The sequence below is a fragment of the Lolium rigidum genome, chromosome 6 (genome assembly GCF_022539505.1).
Source record: "Lolium rigidum isolate FL_2022 chromosome 6, APGP_CSIRO_Lrig_0.1, whole genome shotgun sequence".
Taxonomy (NCBI): domain Eukaryota; kingdom Viridiplantae; phylum Streptophyta; class Magnoliopsida; order Poales; family Poaceae; genus Lolium; species Lolium rigidum.
The window spans coordinates 129,495,860-129,510,129 of NC_061513.1; the positions used below are offsets into that span (position 1 = coordinate 129,495,860).

Genomic DNA, 14,270 nt, shown 5'->3' on the forward strand with positions numbered 1-14,270 from the left:
CCTCATAGCCGCTAACTTCCCGCTTAATGGCCCCAAAATTTTAGACCAAAAATTTCAGATGTGGCAAGTGGGAATCAGATCCTTGTTCCTCTTATATCTATGAGTTTATACACACGAGCAAACACCTTCAGCTTCGGTGTTGCATTAGCATTCCAAATTAGCTGCCATAGTCCTCTTGCCCCCCCTGAGATTGTGGCTTATTGATTCTTTGTTTAATTTCCTGTCTTTTCCGGTTCAGTTGTGAGGATTGTCCATTACTCTGTGAGACTTAACAAACCGCTAAGGTTGCTGGTTCCAGTTTTTTTCCGGACCAACCGCGGGTCCGGTCCAGTCCAGTCCGGATTTTTAAACTGTGTCGCTCTCTCACCACAAATAGCAGAGGGCCACTATAGCTAGTACTGTATTTTCTTTCCCTTACAATTGTAGACTAGCAATGCCGACTAGTATAGCAGATCACCGCAATTAGCGATGACGTTTGATGCAAGCATACACCATCTTGCAAAAAGATTACAACTGCTCAAGCTTACTTAGCGTGGCAGTACACGGTGTTTTATCTTCGTTGCTAATTCGGGCTCGAAACCCCACTTAATTACCCTAGCTACACTTGGTCGTGGCGGTGACGGGGCTGCGGACACGATGGTTGCCGTCCCCGTCCGACCACTCAATGCTGCCGAACACATAGTCGGCGGCCATGGCAGGGTCGTAGACCTCAAGCTTCACCGTGAAACTCCTCTCCTCGTAGACCCTACCGAAGCTCAGCGTGCTGGGCTGCACCGTGATCTTGACCCCCACAGCTGGCTGCACGACGCTCACGGTGTAAGTGCTGGACTCTGTTCCCACGTTCATCACCCGGCGTCTCACCGTGGTGCTGCCGGAGATACAAGTTGCGGAGATGGACGGATAGTTGAGGTTCTCGGGGCGGAATGGAGCGCCCGTACTGCACTTGAACGGGTTGGAATTGAAGTGTATGAAAAGAGGGAGCAGGAATGGGAGCGAGACGGGTAGCAGGTTGAAGCTCTGCGTCTGGGTGGGCTTGAGGGAGCAGAGGAAGTTGGCATAGTCGAACGGCGTGGTGTCGTAAACCAGGCCAGGGTCCAGTGCCGGAACGGGGTTCAGGTGGCCCGAGCCGTAGCTGAACGGCGTGGCGGCCCCGCCCGCCTCATCCCGGATTTGGCCGTAGTCGTCGGCTATGGTGGATGCTGCACAAACATACAGTAGTTACACAGAGAAACACGTTACCATAATAAGCCTATGGGATTGCAGGGCTCGATGCACAAAATTGATGGCTGCAAAGGCTGTGCTCTCACCGGTGGTCATGATGGCTGACTTGATCATCGCGGGGCTCCAGCCTGGGTACTTCGCCTTGATCAGACCGGCGACGCCCGCGACATGCGGGCACGACATGGAGGTGCCGGAGATCATGTTGTAGGAGACTCGACGGTCTTCGAAAGACAGGTCAGTGGCCGGAACCTCCTCGCTGTAGGCAGCAATCACGTTGACGCCCGGCGCCGTGATGTCAGGCTGCCAACCGAGCAAGATTATTATTTCGGGATACCGAGCAATTTTGGGGACTGGATAAACTTGCCAAGCCAACCTTGAGGATCTGAGGAGTGATAGTGTTTGGCCCACGGGATGAGAAGTACGCAATCACCGGCGCCGGCTTCACACCAAGCTCTGCGTCCACCGCTGTGATGTAACCGACCGGAGATCTAGAGCGGAGAGATCAAGTGCATGATTGGTTTTAAACTAATTGACTTAACTTTATCTAACAAGGACGTAATGTGCTGCTTACTCTGTAGACTGGAGGTACTTGAAGAGATCAATGCACTGGGAGTAGGAGCAATGGACCGCTGCAATGAAATGCGGGTCGGCAATGGTTTCATCCCCGGTGCTGGCATCGTTGCAGAGGACCATGCCGACGCCACCGGCCTGCTTCACCACCAACCCCTTCTCCACTCTGCCGTTCACTCCTCTTGTGCACACAACTATCTTGCCGCTCACCTTAGCAGGGTCCAGTGTGCCGGCCAAGCACAACGTCCTGCATCCAAGAGATCACATCGTTCAGGAAGTTGGAGACGACACGGGATGGTCACAGCTGCACTTCCAACTGGCGGTACTACATGGATCCGAACAAGATCCGATTCTTACGAGTTCTCGGCAGCTTGGTTTGCAGCATTGGCCTTGTCCCCGCTGATCATCTGCCGGGCAGGCTGAGTGCCTTCCGATAGACTTCGTCCCTGCAGATAAATCGCATCCGTCCAGAGCGGCATGAACAAATTGAACTCGCTGAACAATTTGTGCAAATGTTCCATGAACGGCCAAACCTCGATGGTGCTGTTGCCGAAGGTGACATAAGCTGGAAAGTCTCTGTCCATGGTGCTCGCAGCGACCGTAAGCATCCAGGGAGCCAGGTTGGACACCGAGCCTGGCTGCGGGCCTGAGTTGCCGGCGGAGCAGACGATTGTGACCCCATTGTTTACTGCGTATAACGTGCCCAGAGCCATGAGGTCCGCCGCGTAGTCCTCGGCCGGGCCGCCGAGGGAGAGCGACAGCACGTGCACGCCGTCCGCGACCGCCGCGAATATGGCCGCGAGGATGTCCAGGCTGGAGCATCCCGGCGCGTAGCACGCCTTGTAAGAGGCCACGCGTGCCCGCGGCGAGCCGCCCTTGGCGGTGCCACTCCCGTGCCCGAAGGCGCTGGCGCCTGCGACGAAGCCGCCGCCCACCGTGGACAGTGTGTGCGAGCCGTGGCCATCATAGTCCCGCGGGGAGTTCAGGTCCGTCTTGTCCAGCGGCGGCCCTCCGTTGATGAAGTTCTCCTCCTGGATGCCCGCGCTGAAGAACCGCGCGCCGATCAATTTCCTGCGTGCGCCGCGATCATATGCCCGTCAGCGAAATGTTACTTTCAAGCCACTGCAAGCTAGCAGCAAGCTAGCAGCGACGCCGGCGATCGATGTACGAGCTATAGCCGTGGCCCGTGTGAATATTGGCGTTACTTGTTGCAGCTGAAGGTCGTGTCTTTGCCAGCGTCACATCTGCCTCGCCACCACCACGGGGCGGACAAGCCGTCGTCCCGGAAACTTTCAGAGGTTGGCGACACACCTGCATAAACAACGTTAGATCAGTTTTAACAGATGTGAGACTTTTGGTACGACAGTTTCCATTTCAAACCAAGTGCTGTCGTATCATTGGACTAGCTAATTTAATTCTGGCAGCTTAATTGCCTGGCACTCAAAAGAGAGCACCGCCCTGACGCCATCAGTTGTCAGGTTTGAGTTGACTAACATCGGCATTACCGGGATTTGATTCTCTTAAGCTTAGGATAGTAAGGATTTAGTTGAATGCACGTTCACACAGCTAAGACAACTTCCATCCAGGCTGCACAAATATGTACTATAGCAGTTGATTATGTGATAGAGAGGCAACATATAGTAACCTGCTGTAATGTGCAACACCAACAACTATGTAAGATTGCAAGGGCCAGATTACAAACCCGTGTCGACGTTCCCAATGACGACCCCCTCACCGAACTTGGCAGCGTTCTTCCACCCGTCGGTCGCCTTTCCATCATATGTCTCGAGCCCGAGGAACCCCCAGGAATGCGTCGTGTGGACCTTGCAAAGCCTGTCTTGGATCACAGCCACCACCCCGGGAAGATCTGGATATTGATCGGCATGCACAATGCTCGGCCGCTGTCAGTGACAGATCACTCGAGCAGCAAACAGGAATGGAAAATTCCGTCATAGTATGTGTGGTTCAGGTGTAACCAATACGGCAGTACTACTAACTTTGGAGGGCTGGTACCCAAGCATCGTCGATATGCACCCCGATCCCTTTGATTTCATCGAAGATGTGCAAGGTTTTGAAGCTTCATTTTTCGAGGATCCAAGAAAAAAGGGCAGTTAAGCATATTCATCTGCACGTATAATGCACGGACACAAACATTGTGCTAATGTTTTTCTGTTCTTACCTACCGGTGAGTCCAGCGATTGAAGCAGATAGTACCGAGACCGGATCCGTCGAGACAACCAAGTAAGACTGCATGCACAGAAGGAGTACTACATTGATTAGAGATCAGAAGAAACAAGGCATACATAGACTCTTTGAAGAAGGTGAGAATCGCGAAAGAGCGAGTGAGTTGCCTTCATGGCAGCCGACGCCGGCATCGAGTGCGACGTGAGGAAGAGGACGAAGGCCAGCAGCAAAATGGGAGCTCCTTTCCCCATTTTGCCGATGAACTTGGCGATCAGATATGCGCCGCGCTAGTGTTTGGCGCATGGCTCTGCCTCGATCTGTCTGGGCGCCATTGAATTTATAGACGCAAGGTCAAATAGCTCGGTATTATTTATCTTCTCCCTCTGGAGGAGCACACACCCACGTTAGTTAGATAACCAGCTGGTACCTAGGCCACGGCGTAGCAAACTAATGATCTCCACATGCGGCCAGCGTGCAAGCAGGTTGTAATTCCACCTCTTAATTCCGTTGGAAGGGAATCGTGCTCTTAAAAAACTGTTGCGATCGAGAATCCCAGATTACAAATTTAACTACTTTGAGTTGGTTCTAGCCCATACATTGATTAAAACTGAAGTCTGTGTAAATCTGAATACACCGGCACTGCAAGTCTTGAGGCCTCTAACATGGATCATTTGCTTAAACTTTCACCCATCACTGTTGCGTGGCTGATCTAATTGACGTGTCCAGCTTGTGAGTGAGTGGTGAGCAGCGCTTGTTCAACGAACTTGACTCGAACTTGCTTAAAACCAGCGGACATACAGTGATACAGTTTCCGCAGAGTAGTACTATCTTGCATAAAAAGATGTTGAAGATTTACTAAATTTAGATATATCTGAATTTAGATAAATCTCTGATATCTTTTCATGGACAGAGGGAGTATATTGTATGTGCCACAGATTCAAGTGATCAATAATACATAGAAATGCTATTTGACTTTTAGGGTGCAACAACACAATTTTACGTTAATACATTCATAAAATTATATTTTTTATTCAAATAATTATGTTTATATTAACCCACAACAAAAAAATTGCCATAGAAAACGTATTGTACGAGTCATTACAACGTAAAAACACTAAAATATGTATTTTATGTCATATTTCTGTACATCATATAAACAATTTTTTTGGCAATGTCTCTATTTTATTATGATCTAACTACTTCTGACAAAATTTAAGTGACATAAGAATCGTTCACGGTTGCAAAGATAAAGGGTGGGTGTAGAATAACTATTCTACAAACCCACCTAACCGACTCGATCAAACCAAACCCCAACGAGAAAACCCACCTAACTGACCTCACTGGTGTGGATATATACTTCATGGATATGGCAACGACGTAGACCAATTCCGGCAAGCCGGGGTGGCCCACAAAAGAGTCTGGCCTAGGTTAGTCGCTTCTTACATGTAAGGCAAGTAATACCGATTAGGTTAGTGCTAGAAGAGTCTAGCCTGGATTGGGACAGAACAACACAACTCATTGTAATCGCGCACCTGTTGCGTTATAGCGAATTATAGCAGCACGTAGGATCTCGCGGCTGTTGCGTGGTCATATGCTATGGCTCCCTCGCTCTCCCCCTTCGTGAGGATCCCCTCACCGTAGTATCGTTGAATACACAATGATACCCACCGAGAAAACCCACACGAGTGAACCACCCGAGCGAACCTCCCGACCCAACCACCTTCCTCCTGACGCATCCATGATCCAGTGCCAGTGGCCACCGCCCTCGTTCCTCCCACGTCAGTGCGCCTGCCGGCCTGATCCACCACCCGCTGGCCTCTCCATCCTTTATCGTTGGGATAACTTTATGAAATAGTTCCAACATACAACATCAAAGGTTGATACCAGGTGAGTTATTACCTAGACTATATTCCATCTTCTGTTGTCCTACCGTTATTCTACATATATTTCCTTTACAATGGCGTATAAATTGAGTAGTTTGATTATCCTGTATCTGAATGTCAAACTTGCCTCTAATAGAAAATTTTCTCAAGAGCATCCTGAACTATTCCATTGAAGGAAACAAGGAACCTTCCTTTATCACATGATGTTCTTTATCATACCAAAAGTGATTCTCTTTGGGCATATGGTCAGACACATGGAGAGCTGCATCAGCAAGTAAATCCTCGTCAATATCATCCATACCAGCATTGATATTTGCAATGCAGGCTTCGGTAGCTGCTCCAGCTAGCCATAGCTCGTCGATTCCCAGATTTATCATTAATTCCAAGCATCAAGCACAAGTTCTCTTCTGCTACAGGAACTTCAATTTCATTTTCATTCGCAGGTGCTATCTCAATCGGGGACCTATCAATGACTCTATCAACTAAATTATCAACTTGTCTACTTTGAATATTATCAAATCCAATGATGGATTGATGGAAGCCCCAATGATAGAATGATGGAAGTAGTTTAGTTGATAGAGTCATTGTTTGGTCCCATATTGAGATAGCAACTACGAATGAAAATGAGATTAGGATTTAGTTGTTGATGCAGCTCTCCATATGCCTGACCATATGCCCAAAGAGAATCACTTTTGGTATGAAAAATAACATCCTGTGATAAAAGAATGTTCCTTGTTTTCTTCAATGGAAGAGTTCATGATGCTCTTGAACATTTTCTATTGGAGGCAAGTTTGACATTGGATAATCACACTACTCAATTTATTAGCCATTGTAAAGGAAATATATGTCGCTGGAGAATAATGGCTAGGACAACTGAAGATGGAAAAACAGTCTGGTTAATAACTCATCTGGCATCAACTATTTCATAAAGGTACACACAACTAACATATGATATTATGTTTTCCTGCAGGTTAAGGGCTCCTTTGATTTATAGGATAGGAGAATCATAAAAATAGGAAAAACATAGGATTAATATGTCATGTCTAGTTGAATCCTATTGGAAGATGGGTTCTCTCTTTGATTGTGCCAAAGGATTTTTTCATGAGGTATGACCTCATGTTTTTTCCTATAGGATTTGCACTACAAGATTGCTATAGATTATTTCCTATAGAATATGTACCTATGAATCAAACAACTAGTGTAGGAAATAATCTCATAGAGTCTAAATCCTACACAATCCCTACACAATCCATATCAATCAAAGGAGCCCTAACAAAATAGTAAAGCCTCATAACTGTTCGTAAATGGTCTCAAGCATGGAAGATCAAGCATGGGTGGTAGAAAAGTCAATTGGCATACTTTAGACTGAACCAAATATAAATGCTATTGATCTCCAAAAAAAAGGTTAAAATATGAGTACAAAGTTAGGGTATCAAACTGTTTGGAGGGCCAAAGAAAAGGCCATGAATAAATTATATGGTACAATGGGAGAGAGCTTTGAGAATCTCTGGAACTTCAAAGATGAGATTGAGAAGATATCTCCGGGTAGCATTGCAGAGGTTGATGTGAAGAGTGAAAGATGTAAAGTGTATTTCTGCAGATCTTTTGTAGCACTCAAGCCAAGCATTGACAGATTTTTGAATGGTTGTAGACCATATGTTAGTATAGACTCCACCTTTATGAACGAAACATGGGATGGTCAGTTAGCAACATGTACAACACTAGATGTACATAACTGGATGTTTCATTTGGCATTTGGATTCTTTTCTTCAGAGGTTGATGGTTATTACACTGAGGTAATGCTTTAGGAGACTTGATACGGCCATTGTGCATCATCGCCACCTGTGACAAGTACTACATCTCCAGTGAGACCTACTTTTGATGTGCCTTCAAGTTCAAATGCTTGCAAGAAAAAATTAACTCCCAAGAGGAGGAAACAGTGATTTTATTATTGCGTCAAGACACTATTTTCAATTTTAAGATAGATGTGTTTCCTTTTTTATTTGTTGAATAATATGAACACAACATTTATTTCTCTTTACTGTTTTAAACTCAGAATTATTTGAGCTCAACATATTTAAACTTTGAATCTGTATGTAATTTCCGGTTCTCTCGTGTTTCAAACACTTGTACAGAAGCATCATGCTCCGTGCCCAAATGCTTCAATGGATGGAGAGCAGGTTATAACTACTAAGATGAGGAACATGGTTATTGTCACTGAAAATAATGACAACATATGCTTCCAGCGATGTGCATAACAAGCAGCAGGCAAAGTCAAAAAAGAATCGAGCACATCTATTCCATAGAAAAAAGACAAGTACTACCTATGCACACAACGATTTTCAATTGAGAGGGGTGGTTTTCCACCTTGCACACATGCGTGCTTTCCCTAGTGTCTATGCACACATTCGGTTCAACATCAAAGTAAAACAAACATTGCCAATAATAGATGGAGGGGAAGAAGAGATAGCTTTACCGGCAGCAGCTGGTTGGGGAGGTAGCCGGGTGCAGCATATCAGATAGGTGACCGGTAGCAGGACCTCGGGGACGTCGCCGTGAACATCTGCTTTGGGAGGTGTCACGAGAAGTCGCCGGTAGCGGCTCCGGTTGAATGCCGACAAAAGCAGCTCAAGTCAAGCGACCGCCAACTCTTCCTCACCGCACCAATCGTGGCCACTACCGAGCACCACAATGGCTCCATCTTGGGTGTCCCCTCCTTCCCCAGTACCAAGCGTCGAGGAGCTTGATGTGGCTCGGCAAGCCATATGATGAGTGGGGGCATGGCGGCCGGCCAACCGGCACGGACCCTGGCACGCTCTCTCGTTGGATGGTGCTCAGTGGTCACTAGGAGGTGTTGGATTGGGGCCCAAGAGGCTCAAGCCCATTTGGGTGCCGAACTATATAAGGAGGGAGCTGGAGAGATAAAAAACCTAACACACCCAATCTCGACCGCTAGTGTTACTGGGAACAAATAAGGTGAGCCTCTGTGTGATTCTACATGGTATCAGAGAGAAGGGCAGCGGAGCTGCGGCTACTACGGGAGGTAGGGAATGTTGTGGAGGAAGTTGTTGCTTGTGGCTACTCAGGAAGGGAAGAAGATGGTTGATGCAAAGAGCCTACCTGAGGGTTTAGAGAATCTCACCACGTTCCTCACCGCTAAGGAAGATGGGTCGACTTCTGGGGTTGTCGTTAATCAAGGAGAAGTGGTATAGAAACTTGTGTTGTTGCCAACCGACCTCAACTGACTACAAACTTGAGTGCGTTGCCAGCTATCTTGGTTGGTCTCGGAGGGGAATGTTGGTTGTGGAGAAAAAGGATCTTGATGGAATCTTGTTGGATATTGTTGGAGAACCAAGAGACAAAGCTAGTGCGGAGCGAAAGAAGTGGACGACCATCAACTCCTTGCTGATTGGGTGGTTGTTGAACTCAATGGTGCCCTTCCTTGGACGCTCTATGTAGGAGCTATCTACGGCCACTGAGATATGGAAGACCTTATACATCCAATACTCTAGCAAGGGCAATGCCATGCTCATTTCTCATACTAACGGCAAGATTCATCGTTTGCGCCAAGATGACTAATCAATGATGGCATATGCGCTAGAATTGTAGGCATTGTGGGCAGACCAGATAATTGTGATCCTCTTGAGCTCTATGATGCAACATGCATCGAGTTGGGAAAGAAATGGATAACACGTAGACGGGTGCTGCAACTTTTGGAGGGTCTCAACCGTTGCTTTGATGACCGGAAAGCAACCTTGTTGCATCACACTTCCCTACCCACTATTTATTGGAGGCTATTGCATCAATGACTCAAGAGGAGGTGCGTTTATCTCTTGAGATAGCAAACGAGAAGGTTTTGCCGGCCTTGACTTTTGTTGCTACGGAGCGCAAGGAGTGGAATGAGACCAGAGGTTTGTTTCAGCTGTGGGGAGATAGTTCACCTGAAGTGCAAGATGCGCATGGGATATAGCAGAGGAGGAAGTAGCAGCTTTGTTGGAGGCAGAAGGGGATACTTCAGAAATTTAAGGGGGGCAAACTGCTAGAGGCAGAGGTGTATCCTAGGGACACTCGGGGTGTAACATCCCAAGTTTCAATAAAATGAACAAGAGAGAGAGTTCAAGAATCCAAAAATCAGGGTTAACAAAAACTTTTCTCACCATATAGGTTTATGCATATAGATCACCTTATTAATTATTTTGAGTGTGCACTTGCCATGATGTTTGCTTATGTGTTCTCTCTCACTCTAAAACCCTAGCAATGATCACTTGATCACCCAAAGTCAAATAAAAAGAAAATAGAAAAGAAATAATAAAAACCCAACTTCACACACCCATAAGGCTTAGGCCATTTTTACAAATCTTTGTTATAGACCTTTTTGGTTTGCACCATTGGGTGTAAATGGATACCAAACATATATTAACAACTTTGGAAACCCTCAAACACTTTTCAAATCAAATTTGAAGCAATTTTGAGCTCACATGTGATTATGGTCACATGAGCCATTTTTAGTCTGATGCTCACTTTGAGCCCCTGGTTTTCTTCTTTCCACTTCTAAACTTTGTCAAACCTTTTCACCTCATCCAAGACAACATCAAGCACTACAACTTTGCCCAAAACCATCACCCCAAATTCATCACCAATTTCAAATAGGAAGCAAGCAAAGTTGGAACTTTCTCACAAAAACAAGATCATATGCAAAATGTGATTTTGCATATCAATTCCATTTTGACCACCACCACCACCAAAATGCTCCATCTATTATATGATTTCAACCCACCAAAAAGATTTTCAAAATTCAAAAATATGTTTCTTGCGGGCATTCTGTCGAACACATTGCAGGCAGGGTAAAAATTTGAGCCCATACTTCATTTTCTACCTTGGACTTGGTCCAACCTTGCTCTCTCGCACCACTGGAGTCTCCCTCTCACCTCACCACATCAACCTCACCACTTGCACTGGACATGGTTTGAATTAAACAACCCAAACCATGCCATGCCGTGGCATGGCATGCCACTTCATGCCATCTCCTCCCCTGGTCATTTCCAACGTGCCACACCGTGTCAAATCTCTCCCTCTCACTCCCCTGATGCTGCCCAGCCACTGCCCCGACGAAGCCAGGCACCAGAGACGTCAGCACACGCGCGCCCAGTGGCGCCCAGAACACGTCCATGCCGCGCCAGAGCGCGCCTGGCGCCGACCCTGGACGCCCAGAGCATGACGACGCCCCGCGCCCTTGCGTCACCTCCGCCCTCACGCTCACCGCCAGTAGACGCACCACGGCGCCCTGCATCGCCTGGACACGCGCACGAGGCCGCGGGAACGCCGTGGACGACGACCGCGTCCACGACCATCCGCCACTGTACCCCACGGGCGCGTGACGCACTCCACTGTGCTTGACCACCGAACGCTGTTCGGAGCTCGCCGTGACGTTCCCTGAGCCTGCCTAGACACGACCATGCCCTCGCCCACGCCGTTGATCGACGGGAGCGCGCCAGAGCCACCGTCACCATGACCGTCCGCCCTGGCTCGGAGCCGCTATAAAAGGAGCACGCCGCGCCCCAAATTGAGCACGCCAATCGCCTCCACACATCCTCAGAACTCCCCCTGCCACCTCAATTTCATAAATACGCCGCCGGAGACCGCCAATCGCAAGATCGACGCCGCCGCCCGTACACGGAGGCCGCCGGAGCAGGAGGTCGCCATTGGAGACGCCGCTGCTTCCATCTGCTTCACCATCGTCGACAATGTTGCTGTGCACCTCGCCCTCGACCGCCGGAGCTCCGACGAGCTCGCCGACCCCCTGCCGCCGTCGCGGTGAGTTCCCCCTCTCGCCGGAGACGAAGGCCATCCTCGATCGTCCGATCCAACTCTAATCCTACGGTCCACCCCCCCGTACCGTTTCGGTGTTTAAAACACACTGACGTGTGGTCCCCACACTGTCAGGCGGCCCGCTGCGCTGGACGCAGTACTGGGCCGGCCCAAGTTCTTTTCCCGCGCAAGCCCACCTATTTGAATTCAAATTTGGAAATTTGATAAAATATACATTCTGATGCAAACTTTGAAATTCAATTGTGACAAATCTACTCAGCCAAATTTTGCAAACTTTATATTTTTAGAAACCTTATGAAATTATCTACACCTTGCCACTGGATAGAACCCTAGATCCTTTGTAGAATTAAAGTGACAAAATAAACAAGGCAGGGACTTTTCTGCCTTATAATAATTCTTAAAAATCAACCATAAATGCTTTTCAGTTAATTCCACCTCCAATAATTCACTTTTCACTTATACTAATTGTTTCTACAAAAATATGCCATGCTTTCTTTGGATGATCATGGTTTAGTTGATTTAAATGCCTTATGGCTATTTTCTAGTCAAAGATATTATCCAAAACTATTAAGAAATCTTATGTGGAAGTTTTCCCTCATTTAAATCTTGTCACCACCAATTCCAAATGAAGTGGAGACTCTGGTTATTTAGGTCCCATAGGAATTGTTGGTGATATTAAATCTTTGTTATGCTAGAATTAAATGGTATGAGGTGCTCACCTCATTTAAATCTTTTTCTCCAAATGCTAAGTGTGAAGAGGTTGACTTGGGTCAACCTAGGTCACATATTATGCATAAGAGAAATTAAATCTTAATAAGATAATGAGAGGAAATTATTTCTCTAAATAATTCAAAGTAACATTTAAGTTTAGTATGAGAGGAAATTATTTTTCTTAAATACTAAGAAAAACACATCCACCAACTTATTAGCCAAATGTGATGCTAGTTTAGGTGTGTGAACCATGTTTGTGCATAGTTTAGTAGATTAGTTTGGTGTGATGATTGTGTACTCCGTATTCGTATTTTAGACGCTAGTACCGAGGAGTACCGAGGAGGAGGAGGAGGTCTACTTCCGGGAAGAAGAAGACCACTTTGACCAGTTTCCCAACCAAGGCAAGATAATACTCTTGCAAAGTGCAAAGCTCACCATGAGCAAGGCATTACCCCATTTACTTTATGCTTATGATCCTATTTTCCCAGTTTTACTTTACAAGCTTTATTTACTCTTGTTTTATCAAAGTACTCCTTGAGTTATGAATTACTAGATTAGTATGGAGTTAGTACAAGAGTATCAAACTTAGCCTAGAAGCAAAGCAAATACTTAGCACCCCTCACACATAGTGGCTAGTGCTAAATTTAAATTGACTACTCTAGATGGGAACAATGTGTTGATGAAATAATGATGGTGAAAACCTTGGAATGATTAGTCATTTCCATTGAAAGATTTTGAAGGTGAATATGACACTGAAGTTGACTTGGGGACTTTGGCTAAAAACTGATGATTGATTGGATGCGATACCATTCCAATATTGAGTACCCCCACAATACCTGATTATGGGTAGGGCTTAGCTGGAAATTTACGTGTCTTAGTATGGGTTCCCTCTGAACACACATCATAGGGGTTATGCTTGAGGCTGCCTCCGTGGTTGAGAAATGATGTGAATTGAAGGTGAATTGTACGGCCAAGCCTCGTGCGGTTCCCGGGTTAACAGTTGGTTTTCACCGGGAGGCCAAGCTCATGGGGAGAGGTGCCTATACTAGGGTGTGTAAGTGAAAGGTTAACGGTTGATGATCCGCGTACTGAGTTACGATTATTCAGGGTTTTATCCCTGACGGATGAAATCAAATGTTGTGGCACAAGTGTGCGACCTCTGCAGAGTGTAGAACTATTCGAATAGCCGCGTCCGCGGATATGGACAATTGGAAAGGCCATTCTGTTTCCGTCATCAGAATTTATATCTTGGTGACTGGTGTTTTTGAACTTGAACTTGAAAGGTGACTTTGACTTTGAATCACAACCGAGTTGTGGGAATGGCACTAATGTTCCCACTTGAGTTAGTTAGCACTTGGGGAGTTGTTTACAAAAGTGTTTATGAAATAAAATTGGCTTTATGCAAATAAACTTAGAGCTTAGAACAAGTATGTCAATGCTAGTACTCACTTTAGTGTTAGATTGCGAGTACATAAAGTACTCACGGCTTTGTCCCTGGCTATTCAAATGGCCAGAATATGAAGCCGAGCAGCAGTACGAGGAGGACGATCAGCAGGACATCTACCACAACTAGGAGCTTCTAACGTCAAGCGTTGGCTCTGTGGACTAGAGAGTCCTTGTATCTTACGCTTCCGCTATGAACTTGTGTTTGTTCGTTGATCATTAGATCAACTATTCGTGTAATATGGATCATGTGATTCCAAGTTGTAAGACATTACGGTTTGTAATGGATGATGACTGTGATACTTAACTATTATGCCTCGCAACAACAATTTCCTGGGATTGCGATGTATGACATAATAGGCATCCGGACTTAAAAATCCGGGTGTTGACAAGTTGGTATCAGAGCCATTGTTTGACCTTAGGAGACCC

The 14,270-nt window shown here is 46.4% G+C and overlaps 1 protein-coding gene across 1 annotated transcript; it reads right to left on the reverse strand.

Moving 5' to 3' along the window:
• Positions 1–594: 594 nt before the first annotated feature.
• LOC124663278 (subtilisin-like protease SBT5.3) lies at positions 595–4,044 on the reverse strand. The gene is made up of 10 exons (XM_047201003.1): positions 3,971–4,044; positions 3,789–3,868; positions 3,494–3,658; positions 2,997–3,102; positions 2,325–2,862; positions 2,149–2,237; positions 1,793–2,038; positions 1,595–1,709; positions 1,308–1,521; positions 595–1,199 (listed from the first exon to the last, which is right to left on the reverse strand). The coding sequence occupies exons 1-10, from the start codon at positions 4,042–4,044 to the stop codon at positions 595–597; spliced, it is 2,232 nt and encodes a 743-aa protein (XP_047056959.1).
• Positions 4,045–14,270: the final 10,226 nt, after the last annotated feature.